General features: G+C 32.5%; 1 protein-coding gene across 2 annotated transcripts in view; it reads right to left on the bottom strand.

The window, feature by feature from the left end:
- Positions 1 to 9,374: 9,374 nt before the first annotated feature.
- The window catches only part of NALF1 (NALCN channel auxiliary factor 1), a 710,740-nt gene continuing 706,259 nt past the window's right edge, over positions 9,375 to 13,855 (bottom strand). The window contains exon 3 of one of the 2 annotated variants that reach the window (XM_074299501.1): positions 9,375 to 10,202. In XM_074299501.1, coding sequence (XP_074155602.1) covers positions 9,913 to 10,202 — 290 coding nt within the window. In that variant the 3' untranslated portion in view covers positions 9,375 to 9,912. The remainder of the gene's footprint in view (positions 10,203 to 13,855) is intronic. The other variant, XM_074299502.1, reaches the window with a different exon arrangement.

Raw genomic sequence — 13,855 nt, forward strand, 5'->3', positions numbered from 1 at the left:
CAGGATTCAAAAAAAGAAAAAGGGAAAACAGTATAATCAGTTTTTGTTTTTTTTAAATGCAAATACAGGTATGTGTTGGCTCTCACAATACTATAGCACTGTAATAGATATATAGATTATAGTAAATAAAAGTCAATTGCCATGCTTATCTTTTTTTGTAATTGCATAAAGCAAAAGAAAGGATATGCTTATTTTAAAAATGAAAACTAAGATAGTACATTTTTTTTTACCTTTATGAAATACATCTCCATTTTCCCCCTCCCCCATAAAGATGTAATATTTGAAATCATGAAAATATTCAGGGCTGAGGAATAAATAAAGCTAGGTTTACATTAAAGAAAAATATAAAGAAGAAAATTGCTTGAGGATAACTTTAAACTAAATTTTGTGAGAATTCAATTTTTAGTTCAGTCAAAAAGTATAGTTTTTTAATCAAATTTTCAAAAGTAATTTTCCTATGCATAATACAGGAAAGTTATTCAAGCCCAGATCCTTAACCCGGAAAAAGTCAGACTCATTGGTTGCATCTTTAAATTTATTCTTTTCAGAGCATTATTTTAGTCATTTTTTTTTCACAATCTTCAACAGTTTCCCTTAAGTCATTTTGAATACAAGATATTTTGTGACTTGTAATAAATTAGTTCATCAAAGTTCTTAGTAAAAAAAAAAAAATTAAGGAGTATTATTAGTTGTTCAACTAAACTTGCTATAATAGTATAATATTTAATATAATATTACATTTCATCTTTTTAAAAATATTTTTTTCTGATAGGCCCATTTAGCCTTCAAATTTTAAATGCTAAGAATTAATAGGACATTCCCCATGGCTAAAAAACCCCACTGATTCCAGTTAAGTCCACTTCAAATGAAATGCAGTCCTGAAATATGATGAGAGAGAGAGAGAAAGAGAGAGAGAGAGAGAGAGAAAAGAAAAAACGAAACAAAACATATAGTAAAGGTAAATAAATCTGTAACAGCATGAGTTTCTAGTTTCATACATATTGGGAATAACAGAAAAATAAAATAATTTAAATTGCAAGTCCTTTGTATACATAAGCATGTAATTTATAGCTGCATAGTTCCATGTAAATTTTTGAAAGGACTCAAAACTACAAAAAGGCAACTTCTGAAAAAATGCATGAGATAAATAAACAGCTATATTTTAAGGGTAAACAGAGTATAAAAAAGTAAAAAAAAAAAATCCCAAATTCAGACTTTTTAAATTATAAAAAGGAAAATTGTGACTATTTTAGCATATCTTCTACCTGGATTCATCTGGGTTGTAATTATTTTTTGCATATTAAAGCCCTGAATTGCATTTTTTTAATTTTCAGAATTAAAAAAAAAAAAAACAAACAAAAAAAAAAAACAGGTCTTATCAAATCAAAGCCCTCAGCTTTGGCTCAGTGTGATTTTTTTGCATAGAGCTGTATTTGATCGATTTGCAATCTCAAAATAATGGATCTTTTGAACATTTTGAACTTGATGTTTTTTTTTACCATCTCTTCTGCAAGATCTCATCATTTTTCATAAATAAGTGTGTGCCCAACAGGTTTTGAGGAAAGGAAAGAAAGTAAAAAGAAAAAGAAATCAATAACTCATCTCTGGACTTATGGCGGGTTATAAAACGTAAGAAATCCTTTGTAGCTCTCAAAACAATAACTATGGTCGTATCTTTGACTAATCATGCAATTTCATTTTTAGATACCCTCTTCTTCTGAGGTCCAACTGGTTGGAAGTGTATTTGTGCATATATATTAAGCAAATGTATTGATACAATCATTTCTGTAACCTGCATGCTAAATACTGATCTTTTTGGCTTAATTGCTCAATCATGAAGAGAGTTGAAACATACTAAATTTTGCACTGTTGTTCTAACAAAGTGACATGCCTAGGGAGACATTAAAATAATACAGAAAGAAAAGAAGACATATACAGATTTAGAGTTACTTTAAAGATCATGTTATGGAAGCCTCTTATTTTATAGATGAGAAAACCCAAATCCTGTGTTTTCTTCAATATACCAATTGAAGTTAAAAGGATTGAAATCTAAGTCTTTACACTTAATTGGACCAACTATTTGTAAAGCACTTGATCTAATTCAACCTGGTTGTCTTGTTGAACTTTATTTTTACCTTGGAAGTCAGTAGTTTGTATCTCACAATATTACACATTATTCAGTGCTCATCCTTAAAGATTCCCCTCCCACAAAAATAAATTGATCTCTCAAATGGTTGATTTTAACAAACAAAAATTTAAAAGATTAAAAAGAACATGGTAATGATTTCTATAATTTTCCTTTTAACCTATTTGAACCTAACAACCCTTGAGACCTCTTAATAAGACAAGTAAGTCTCTTCTTTCAAAGTTGCATGATGTTCTAGAAGGCTGTTCATTGAATTGAAATGTTGTCACTTCCTTTTCTGGAACTGTCTTCAAAGCTCTTCTTTGGCTTCATGCTTACATAAACATGTATCTTCAACAACCAAATTATATGAAGTAATAAAGGAATTCCAAGGAGATGGAAAGGATGACATAGATTTAGATTATAGTCTGCTATGGAATGGGTGTTTATTAAATGATGATTGATTAATTGATTTTCCCAAATTTAGCAAAGCATATGTCCTCCTTAGTTTATTCAAGGAAAAGTACAAATGTAGAACATGTAGAAATTTGAGTAAACAAACCAACAAGCCTTTTTAGGATCCAGAGAAAAATTTAGCTTTAAGAAGGAAGGAATAAGAGTAAAGGGAAGGGGAAAAGTGGAGAAAAATGTTCAGTTTGCATTTATTTTAACTAACTACATATCACTGTCAAGTTTTAGTTTTTTTCTTTTTCATATTTTTTCTCTTGATCTACTGAAGTGCCTATAAATTGTGAAAAATTAGAGCATTGGAGCACATTGTTTTTTTAAGTCTATAATAACACTCCAGTTAATTTGCAAATGAGCAGGCGAGACTCCAAAGCAGACTTTATTGCAAGGCAAGGGAAACCAAATCTAATTTCAAGACTAAAAGAGAAGCATTCAAAACTGTTCTAGTACTTCTTCCAGCAAAGGAAAGAACCGATTTCACAGAGTCAGTTTGGAATTCTTTACTATAATTGCAGCTGGCATAACTGTTGCAACATATATTTTTGCAACAAGATACAAAACTTTTGCAACTTGAGGCAAAATCAGTATGTTTGTGATCTGGGGATCAGACATTTTGCTTCTAAATTAACCTATGGAAGCCTTAATCCAGTAGAAGAATGATCATCATTAAATAGTCTAGATTTAGTTTATTTTCATTTTAATAACTAAAAGATCCAGAAGCAACTCAAAATTCACTCTCTTTAAAACTGTTTGCCTTAAAAAACATTTTCCAAATTTTTCCTTGTTTTTCAGAATGTCTTTAGTTCTAATCTCATTTGTATCATTTCTTGTATACTAATGAAACTCTGCTTTTTAATTCTACTAAATTTTGGACTATACTTTTTCTTCTGCAGATTTATTATACTTACTAGGAAGGAAGAAAGCAGGTTTTAAAAAAAGTTAAACGATTTAAAAAAAAACTTTTACATATGATTCTCTCTTTCCTTCCTTCCTTCCTTCCTTCCTTCCTTCCTTCCTTCCTTCCTTCCTTCCTTCCTTCCTTCCTTCCTTCCTTCCTTCCTTCCTTCCTTCCTTCCTTCCTTTCTTCCTTCCTTTCCTCCTTTCTCTGCTCCTCCCCATATTTCTTTTTCTTGAACTTAGGTCTCTCCATTTCACTCAGGCTAGAAGTTTAGTGGCCACTTATAGCACAGTCTTACTACTGATTGGCATGGAAGCTTTAATATGCTCTTTTTTTTTTTTTTTTCCATTCTGGACCAGTTTACCACTCCCCTCAACCCATCTCCCCCACCCCCCACATCCCCCCACCCCAGCCCAAGTATATTGGAACTAGAATTAGAAAGGACAAGACCTTTAATCCTACTACAACTTAGAACTCCCAAATTCAAGGGATCCATCAGCCGGAGCTTCTCTAGCTTTTGATATTATGCCCATCAATTTTACTTTTCAAAGAATTTTGACATTGCAGGTACTGGAGATTTGTGGCCCCATCAAAAAAACAAAAACAAAAACAAAAACAACCCCCCAGAAATCTTTGACTATAACAGATAAGTAAAGATCAATAATAACTATAAGATCAATGAAGACAATTATACAATTTTTTTAAAAGTTCTAGGCATAGCTCTCTATAGGCCACAAAGGGGTGTTTCGCCTGCATTAAAGCAGGTAATTCCACTTCACAGATGGAAACCTGAAAGGATTTGAAAGGAAATTCAAATGGCCATTATGGTCCATTCTCCAACCATAGTCAACTTATTTTTCTCTTTCCTCCCAGACTTAGAAAATTTGAAATACTGGAGAAACATAGATTTTAGGGAGAAATGTCCTAAAATGTGATTTTTTTTTTGTAATTTAAAAAAATATTTTGATTTAGTGCTTTTTATAAGCATCCCATTTGTTAGGTGAATGGAGAAATGCACTTAAATAAGCAAAGGAATTACTCCTTCCTTCCCCTTGATCTTTTGATAATTAAAAGTATAAGAACAAGTCTATTACCTCCAAAATATTTATATTTTTGATTGTAGAGAATGAAGAGATATCTACACAACACAGCATCATTATCCAAATAAATTAAATGTGATTATTATTTTAAATATTTCTAAATATGCAGTTGTTATTTGTGTTGTAGAAAAAAATTATCCAGCTGTCAAAATCCCTCACTTTTCATCTGGATAAGTAGTATCAAATAGATAGTTCCATATGGTATAATGAAGTTTAAGCATCAGATAAACAATTTAAATCATGCTTTGTAATGGTTAGGTTTGTTTGTTTGTTTAGTTGAGTTGGTCTCTTCTGTACCTAAAGTTCTTTCAGTGGGCCCAGAAGCTCATTTATAAATTTCTGAAATATTGGCATGTTTCAAACTAATAAATAAACTATATCCCAGGGGGTTTGTGACAAATAATGCCAGATAATTTTAAAATTAACGTAGATATGATCTTGAACCACACCCAAGTTTTTAGCTCTCTAACCCTTAACTTTTGTGTTGTTCCATCATTCAGTCGCTAAGTGACAGATGCCATCTCTTTCCATCCTCTTCCAAATACCATGACTTGGCAGATAGAGAAGACTTTTGTCAGTTTCAGATTGTTATTCCTTCAGTAATGGAGAAATTTCCCTTGATCTGTTTTCCATGTCACAATAGGTTTAGTTTTCAAAATAACATGCTACTAAATAGCAAACAAAATGGAATTCACAGGAATACTATGTATAAGCAATCTATGAAGAAAAATATCATTTTCGAGGTTTACTTTGTTGATGAAATATATATACATATATTATATATCTATAGATCTACATAGAGATGTGCCATAGATATAAATCTCCTCTTCTCTTTATATATACACCTACATGTATATATAATCAAATACCTGCAGCATTAGTGTCTTTTTTTCAATGTGCAGATGTAGTGTTTATTGTAACAAGAACGTTGATAATGGAATAGATACCTGTAATGAAAGTAAACAGTACCATTGACTCAATCTATATTTAATGTTTACCAGATATTCAGAAACCCGTGACATACCAAATGTGTAACCTACCATCCCAGGTATTTGGTATGTGACCATTTTGTTTTGTGTTGTTTTGTTTTTGAGCTCCATACTCCCTATTTTTCTTGGGAAAACAACTTTTTAATCATTAATATCAGTATTCAGGTAAAACTTTTTTTGTGTGATGCTTTTTTATGCAGAAACATTGATATGAATCAAAAATATTATGCTAACCCCCCTTATTGATTATATTGGGTTAAGAACATACTTCACTTACTATATTGGCAAAAAATAAACAAACAAAAAAACCCAAACAAACAAAACCTTTCTCTTTAGTGAAAGAAAAAAAAAACCTAACATAATATATTACCAAAGATAAATGCAATAGAAATAATATATAACTCTAGTTACACTATCTGACATTTGGCTTAGCAGTGTCGACATATTGTACAAACTCTGAAATTTCACTATTGCAGAAAATGAGACAATCATAGACATGGGAGAAAATCTGATCCATATGATTATAAAATAAATCTTTGTTTTTCTTTTTTTTTTTTAAACTTGCTTGCAGAAATACTTGTTTTAATTTTGTAATACTTTATCATGTATGCAGTAGACATACGATACAAGGAGAAATGGAACAAGATGACAGGTACAGCAAGGGCAGGGGGTGAATTTATTCTTGTTAAAGTAATAGGTGCACAACATCAAGCATGCTCAAGTTTGTGCTGGGAAATCTATTACAGATGAGAGAAATGGATGAAATGAAACTTGCATCATACATGATTACATGTTACTTAATTTCAGAAAGGAGTCATTGCCTACACAGGATTCCCCAGCTGCCACCAAGAGAAGCTGCATCACCCACAGCTGGAGTGGAGACACCATGTTGGAGCAGTTACACACATCACAGCAATAATCATACCAGGCATGGGATAATTTCCAAATCATAATAATAATCGAGTAAATTGACACACACACACACACACACACACACATACACACACATACAAACAAACAGAAAACAACAGGACTTAGAAACCATTTCAATGCAGGCTGACTTGGTGGAGATAAGGGATTCATTTTTGCTCCCAAATTTGTATTTTGCAATTCAGACTATGTCCATTGGATCATAGGATTTAGAGTTAGAAGAGATTTTAAAAATCATCGAGTCCAACTCCCTCATTTTACATATGAGGAAACTGAGGATCCAAGAAGTCAAGTGACTTGCCCATCATCACACAGGTAGTAAGTACAGGGCCAAGATTTGAGCTCATATTTCTTGATTCCAAAACTAGGGCTCTCCACTGTACCATACTGCCTCAATTATTTCACCCAATTTCTATAATTATGTATTTGGACCATACTTCTATTCATGCAATGCAGGGATGACTTTTTCTTTTTCATCAGCAGTCTTTTCCCATATCATCAAACACACCAGACAGTAGAAGAGGCCTGTCTCATTTCTTTGTTTAAAGAAAGTCTTTATCAACAAATAATTTTTAAAAATACAAAGGAAGGGGAAAAGTACCATTCTGTGAATATAATTCATTCTCTCTTGCTTGCTCACTCTTTTGTTTTTTGTTTTTGTTTGTTTTTGGTCACTTTGTTCAGTGCTTAGAGAGAATAATTTCTGGATAATGTCAGTAAAATTGAGATGAAAAGGACTTGCTATTATTGTATTGGTAGATTGCTAAAAAGATGGAAATGATCTATTGTGAACAACAACAAAAAAAGGACTGTTGAATGGTCTTTGCACAGCAGAGGTAGATAAAGGTTATAACAAACTGTTTACTGACCATACACACAAGTTAATTACTATAATTAGGAGGTCAGTTGAACAAGAGCGTACCTGGTAAGCGCTTTCTCAGTAGTGACTCAAGCTATCCTGCATTCTTGTACCACTGCCTAATTATTGCTCCACAACTTTTCAATGGCTATCCCTGCCCTCGTGGATATCTACATTCTACCACTAGTTAAGGCTTTTAAAATGTTTATTTCTATAAATTTTCCACACTTGCAACAGTTCAATGCAATTAATAAAGGTGCCGCATCCCCAATCCACCCCTTCCCCATCCTCAGCAACCCAGAGAAAAAAGCAACGCGTGTCCTAGAATGAAAATAGAGTTTTGTTTGTTTGCTTGGGATAAAAATGGAAATGAAGCAAGAGTTTTTTTTTTTCGTTTTTTTTTTTTCATTTTCAGGTGCATTTTTTCCCTATTTGCACAGATCATTGTCCTTCAGCAAAACAAAGAGTCTTGTAAAATATTTGCACTTTGACATCTGAACAATTCTATCACTTTATTAAGGAGTAAATTTTTTTCTTTTGTCAATTTTGAACAGATTGGAACAGAAATCTATTTTATTTTTCTGAAACAAAATATGCATTATTATATGTAGCTATGTGGCAGGGTAATTACTCTGTTGGAGGGATTAAACTCTGTCAACAAAAATGGTTACCAAGAAGTATTTCATAACTAGAAAGTTGGTAACTAAACTTTATTTGTTAAGAGAACATTTTTTTCTTTTAAATATTTTTCCTTCATCTCCCACCTACACAGAAAACATCTCTGAAGTGCACTTTCCCAAGTGTAGTTAGAGAATAGGAAGGAATGTAAAGTTTGTTTGTTGTTTTTAAATTTTTATTATTATTTTTAAAAACAGCCCTTAATAACATTTCCTTCCATTGATTCTACTGTAAACTCTAAAAAGCCTTTTTAAAAAGAAAATTTTTACACACTCAGCGGGTGAAATGTTCCCACAAAAAAAAAAAAAAAAAAGGCAATGAAAATAGCAATCAGATTAATCTTTTCCCCAGTCTATTAATAGCTAGATATGATAGCTGTTTATTGCACACTAATGAAAACAGCTGACTTATTTATTTAAAAAAAACACAATAACAACAACAGGTTGTTCATCTGTGCTAATGCATTGCTGTGCACCCTTAATAACTGGAATTGCTCTTAACAGCATATCAGAAAAACAAGGGATTCAAAATCATACTTATCCTTTGCATAATAGGTGCTTGAGTGTTTTCTACTTTCTTTGCCAAGAAGGGGAAAAAATGATGCCAATAATTTTTTTCTGAATTTATCTTCTTCCAAACATTACACATATTTGCTGGTTACATAACTGTTGCAGGACTGAAAACGTAATTCACAATGAATGCCAACCTTATACCTCCAAAAGGAAGGCCTCCCAACTACTCCACTTGCTGAGCTTATCTGGTTTCACATACTGTATTCTAAAAAAGGCTGCTCCTGTTCAACTGACCAGTGAGAAAGGACTGGACTTCTTTGAAATGGGAACTGGAGCAACACAGTTTGTTATAGTGTTTTTGTTTTTGCTTTTTTTTGCTTTGTTTTGTTTCATTTTATGTAAAAATTTGTTAACTGTCCGATTCCACCTTATATGGAGAGCACTTGTTTGTTCAGCTAAAAGGAACCCCCATCATGCCCCTTTGGGTTTGCTCAGTCAGCTGGTTTGTGCAACAGTGGCAGAGTCACACCAGTAAAGTGTGCCCATTCATTGTGATTACACAGACAGAAGCAAGCGGATGTTGTTTGCTTAAGGGGAAAGGGAAGGAGACTGGAAAGGGAAGGGCTTGAGGAAGGAGATGGTTTCCATGGGTAGAAGGGACAGTTTAGGTTTTTTCTTTTCTTTTCTTTTTTTTTTTTTTTTTTCTTGTTTTTCTTCTTTTTTTTTTTTTTTTTTTTTTTTTTTGTTTATTTGTTTTGTTTTGTTTTTTGGGGGGGAGGGAGAGAAGTTGTTTTGTATTTTTTTTTTTGTTTTTTTTTTTGTTTGTTTTTTGTTTTTTTTTTTTTTTGTTTTTGTTTTTTGTTTTTGCTATGCCATGAAGTCATAGCAACCATTCCTCTAATAGAAACTGACAGGACATAAAAGACAGAACTATCAGATGAACACACACAATGACTAGAAATATATAGACAGTGAAAAGACTTAGTTTAGCTTTGAGAAACCATCCCAAAAAATAAGATCCTGTATTAACAAGTGCAAAAAAACCAAACAAACCAACAAAAAGGAAAAACAGAACAAAAAAACAGAACAAAACAAAACAAAAACCAAACTCCAAACATTAAAACACAGTGTATAAAATGGTGTGAGAAATTTAAATCACCATACAGCCTTTTAGTCAATAAAAAGCTGTGTTTGTGTCCTTGTTGGTTGGATTCTGGCCCATCTTTTAAGTTTTACCCCAAAGGCCTTGCTATAAGCAATTTAAGGGTAAAAGCACCCAGTTTCTATTACATTTTACTACAGTCATTCATTTCATGTGGGCCTGCTGAATGTCTATCATGACATTTCTTTCCTTTATTCCTCGTTGGTTGAATTGTCATCCAATGTGGTAATGCTGCCAAAACCCAGTCCTGTTGTGTTCTGTGCTGCTGACACTGTTAGTACTGTATGCAAGAGAATCAATACAAGCACACACAGTTTGAGTCTGCTATTGCACAGTCTTGATGCTGATGAAACTGTGAGCGATGTTCTGTGACACGATTCATTTATATTTGTAGTCCCTTTGGATTCATTATCTGATAATAGTCCCCATCTGACATCACAGCATTCTGGTTCTGCATTGGTTGGAAAGTTTTCATACAACCCTATAGAATAAAAAAAGAGAACATAGAATGAATAATAGGTTTGGGGCAGGGAAGTTGTAGTAACATGGCTAAGCTATTTTAAAATGGGATTGATACCTCATGATTCCTCTGCTTCTATCCTATAAAAAGTGGAGAAATCATTCTTCAACCTCACATATTTTCAAATGCTTATTAGGCCTAAAATAATTGTATTCAAATTTCAAGACAAAACAATAGCTAATATAACACTTTATATCAACATCTCTAGTAAACCTCACATTCCTCTGAGGTATTATTATCCTCATTTCAAAGAGAAGAAAATGGAGGCTCAGAGATGTATACTTACTTGCTAAGAGACACGGCTAATAAATGTGTGAAATAGGGATCTGAATTCAGATCTATCTGGCTCCTTGTCCTGCACTCTATTCTGGTTTCACATACTGTATTCACACTAAGATACTACTTTGACTTTTTCCTTCTTAGTAATCTATAGCTTCTTCTGCTGTTTGTTTTTTTCATCCTTCGATAGGGATATTTATTAGGAAAACACCAATATCTGTCTATGATAATGTATATTCTAGTTGTAGCCATGTGATAAAAATCATACATTTAGCTATAACACCGGATAGTAAATACTATCACTTCATTTCAACCTGGAAATTAGCTTTTTATCATCTGAAACACCTGAAACAAATACTTTCTTGTTTTACACATGGTGAGCTTTATACTCACAGTCCATGAAAGTTCAAAGTTCTGTTGACTCCTCGATCATGTAGACAAGTGCAGTTAAATTAAAAAAAAAAAAAAAAAATCTTCTAGTTCTGAATCATTTCCAGAGATGACATGTACCCAATCATAACTGCTCAAAATATCTCAGATAAAAAAAAAAGTGAATAAGGTGTACTTTATAATATTGCACTACAGATAATGTGTTTAATCACTTCACACATTTCTTGAGGAAAATATCTTACTCATGCTACTTCCCACACCACCTAACACAATGCTTTGCATGGAATAATTGTTTAATGAACACTAGTTGAATGATTGGCAGTTAAATGTACACATTGTAACCAAAAGAACTAGTCAGTGTAATGTTTAAAGATACTGGATGAAGGGGCAGCAGTGGATAGAGTATCAGCCCTGAAGTCAGGAGGACCTGAGTTCAAAACTGCTCTCAGACATTTAACTCTTCCTAGCTGTGTAATACTGGGCAAGTCACTTAACCCCAATTGCTTCAGAAAAAAAAAGGTTGAATAAATTAAAATATAATTATATAAAGGTTTGCTGTAAATTCTAAAATGAAATATGAATATAATTTACTGTTCATAGTCTAAAGATTAAATTTGTGACTTCAGACGTATAGTTAACTTCAAATTCATACACACACACACACACACACACACACACACACACACACACAATTTTGTTTGTTTATTTAGCTAAAAGGAACTCCCCTCAAGTCCCTTTGAATTTGCTTAATAAGCTAGTTTGTGCAATAGTGCCAGCCATACCTACAGCATGTGCCCATTTGTTGTGATTACATAGATAAAAGCAAGTTTAAGAAGACAAAAAAGGAGCTTCAAAAGGGAAGAATTTGGAGAATGAAATGTTTTCCTTGGGTAGATGGGACAGTATATGTGTCTCTGTGTGTGTATGTGTGTGTGTGTAAGCATGTACACATGTATATATAACACACATATATGTATATTTTTAAAAATTCACTTTAATTTGTATGGATATTTTCAAATGTAGTTTTTTTTTTTTTTTTTTTTTTACTTCCAAGTACCTATTTATTAAATGAAGAGGTTGAAATGAGGGGCCTCTAATTTCTCTTCCTCTTTATATCTGTGATCATATAATCCTATTGTATATATATATATATATATACATATTTTTTATATACATACAAATATCTCCTTGTTTCCAGTCTTTTCCTGTTCTTATTCATTCTGCATGACAGAATATAGTAGAAAATTGATTACCCTAGAACCATGCTCACTCCCCTCTTCAAAAAAGCTTAATCTTCAAAGACTCTCCATTTCCTACTGAATAATTTCCAAAATCTTGAATCTGGCATTAAAATTACCCAAACTATTTCAAACGAACATTTCCAGCCTTAGCTCTCACTTTTTCCTTTCATTAACTCAACCAACCTGGCATTTCTCTGAAAACATACAGTCTCTACTAGCTTTCATGCTTCTGTTCTTCCATTCCATTTCACTAGAAATAAACTTTCAATTATCTCCATTTGTCAAAATCATCATTTTCCTTCAAGGCACAAATTAAATCTCACTTCCGAAATGAAAACAGAGGATATAAACTTTTAGTCTAAACTATATAGAATTTCTTTTATGTGAAAAGTTAATCAAAGGAATCCCTTGGTTAATATGTTGAGCTGATGAAAAAGTGAATCTTGTTGGAGAGTTTGATTACTTCCTACATATTTAAGATGAAATGCTGGTCCTAAGCTGCTGTACATTAATTTCTGATGAAAAGGTTGGCTATTGTAGGCTAGAGACATCTCTTTAAGCTGGCCAATAAAGAAAAGTTAACTAGAGAATATCCTCTTTCCTCACTCCTTTTTTTTTTAATTCCGGAAAGGTCTTGAGAGAAGTACAGCAATTTTGAAATTATAATTCTTTCAAATAAGAAGTTATGATCTCATTAAAATATCTTAGCTTTGGCTCAATTCAGGTGTCAATTTTCATGTGATACCTTCCTGGTTTTTCCTCATTCCTGCACAGTGCTTAATGCTCTGTGCCCATATGAAATCACTTTATATTTAATAATTTGTGTACATTTGCATTATATAAAATGCACTAAGATAAATCACTGTTTAAGTTTTGTCTTTCAGGGCCTGGTATCTTGCACAGAGATTTTAAATAATTTTTTAACTGCCCAATAGACATTAAGTATTGATATGAATTGCTTCCATTTTTCTCTTATAATCTTGAATTAGAGAGTCCCTTTACTATTTACTTTACTATTACACTATTACATAATTTTCAAATTGAAGGGCTTCATTAGTCATACAGTCCAATTTAACATAATAGAGCTATCCCCAATGTGAAGGTACCCCTGTGGAACAAGACTTTTCTACAGACCTCTTGGCTTCCTTTGGACCATACCTCTATCTAGTATGTGTGTCAGGCCAAGACAATAGCATTTGCTTCCTACTTTTCATCTTGAATATTCTATAGCCCAGTCCAGCCTAATTACTCCTCACTAATTACCTTTCTCACAATTAGGCTTTCTCCATATCAGGAAAAAGCACCAGCATCAATCCTTTGGAGTTATAATTATTCAATTGCATTGTTCTTAATATGTTCAAAGTTGTCTTTACTATGTTATTGTCATTATATACATAGTCCTCCTGGCTTCACTTCACTCTGCATCATTTCATATAAGTCTTCTAAGGTTCCCTGAAATTCCTTTTATAGTTTCTTATAACATTAATATCCCATTACATTCATATGTTGTAATTTATTGTCATTCCCAATTAATAGTAATTTTCTAGGTCTTTTACCATTACAAAAGAAACTGCCATACATATTTTTGTACATATAGATTCTTTTCCTCTTTTTTTGATATCTTTGGGATATGGGGCCCTGTACCTATACCATCTCTTCCATCAGATCATATCTTTTTCTGAAAACATCTTTCCAATCCTGAAA

Source organism: Sminthopsis crassicaudata, chromosome 3 (genome assembly GCF_048593235.1).
Source record: "Sminthopsis crassicaudata isolate SCR6 chromosome 3, ASM4859323v1, whole genome shotgun sequence".
Classification (NCBI taxonomy): Eukaryota; Metazoa; Chordata; class Mammalia; order Dasyuromorphia; family Dasyuridae; genus Sminthopsis; species Sminthopsis crassicaudata.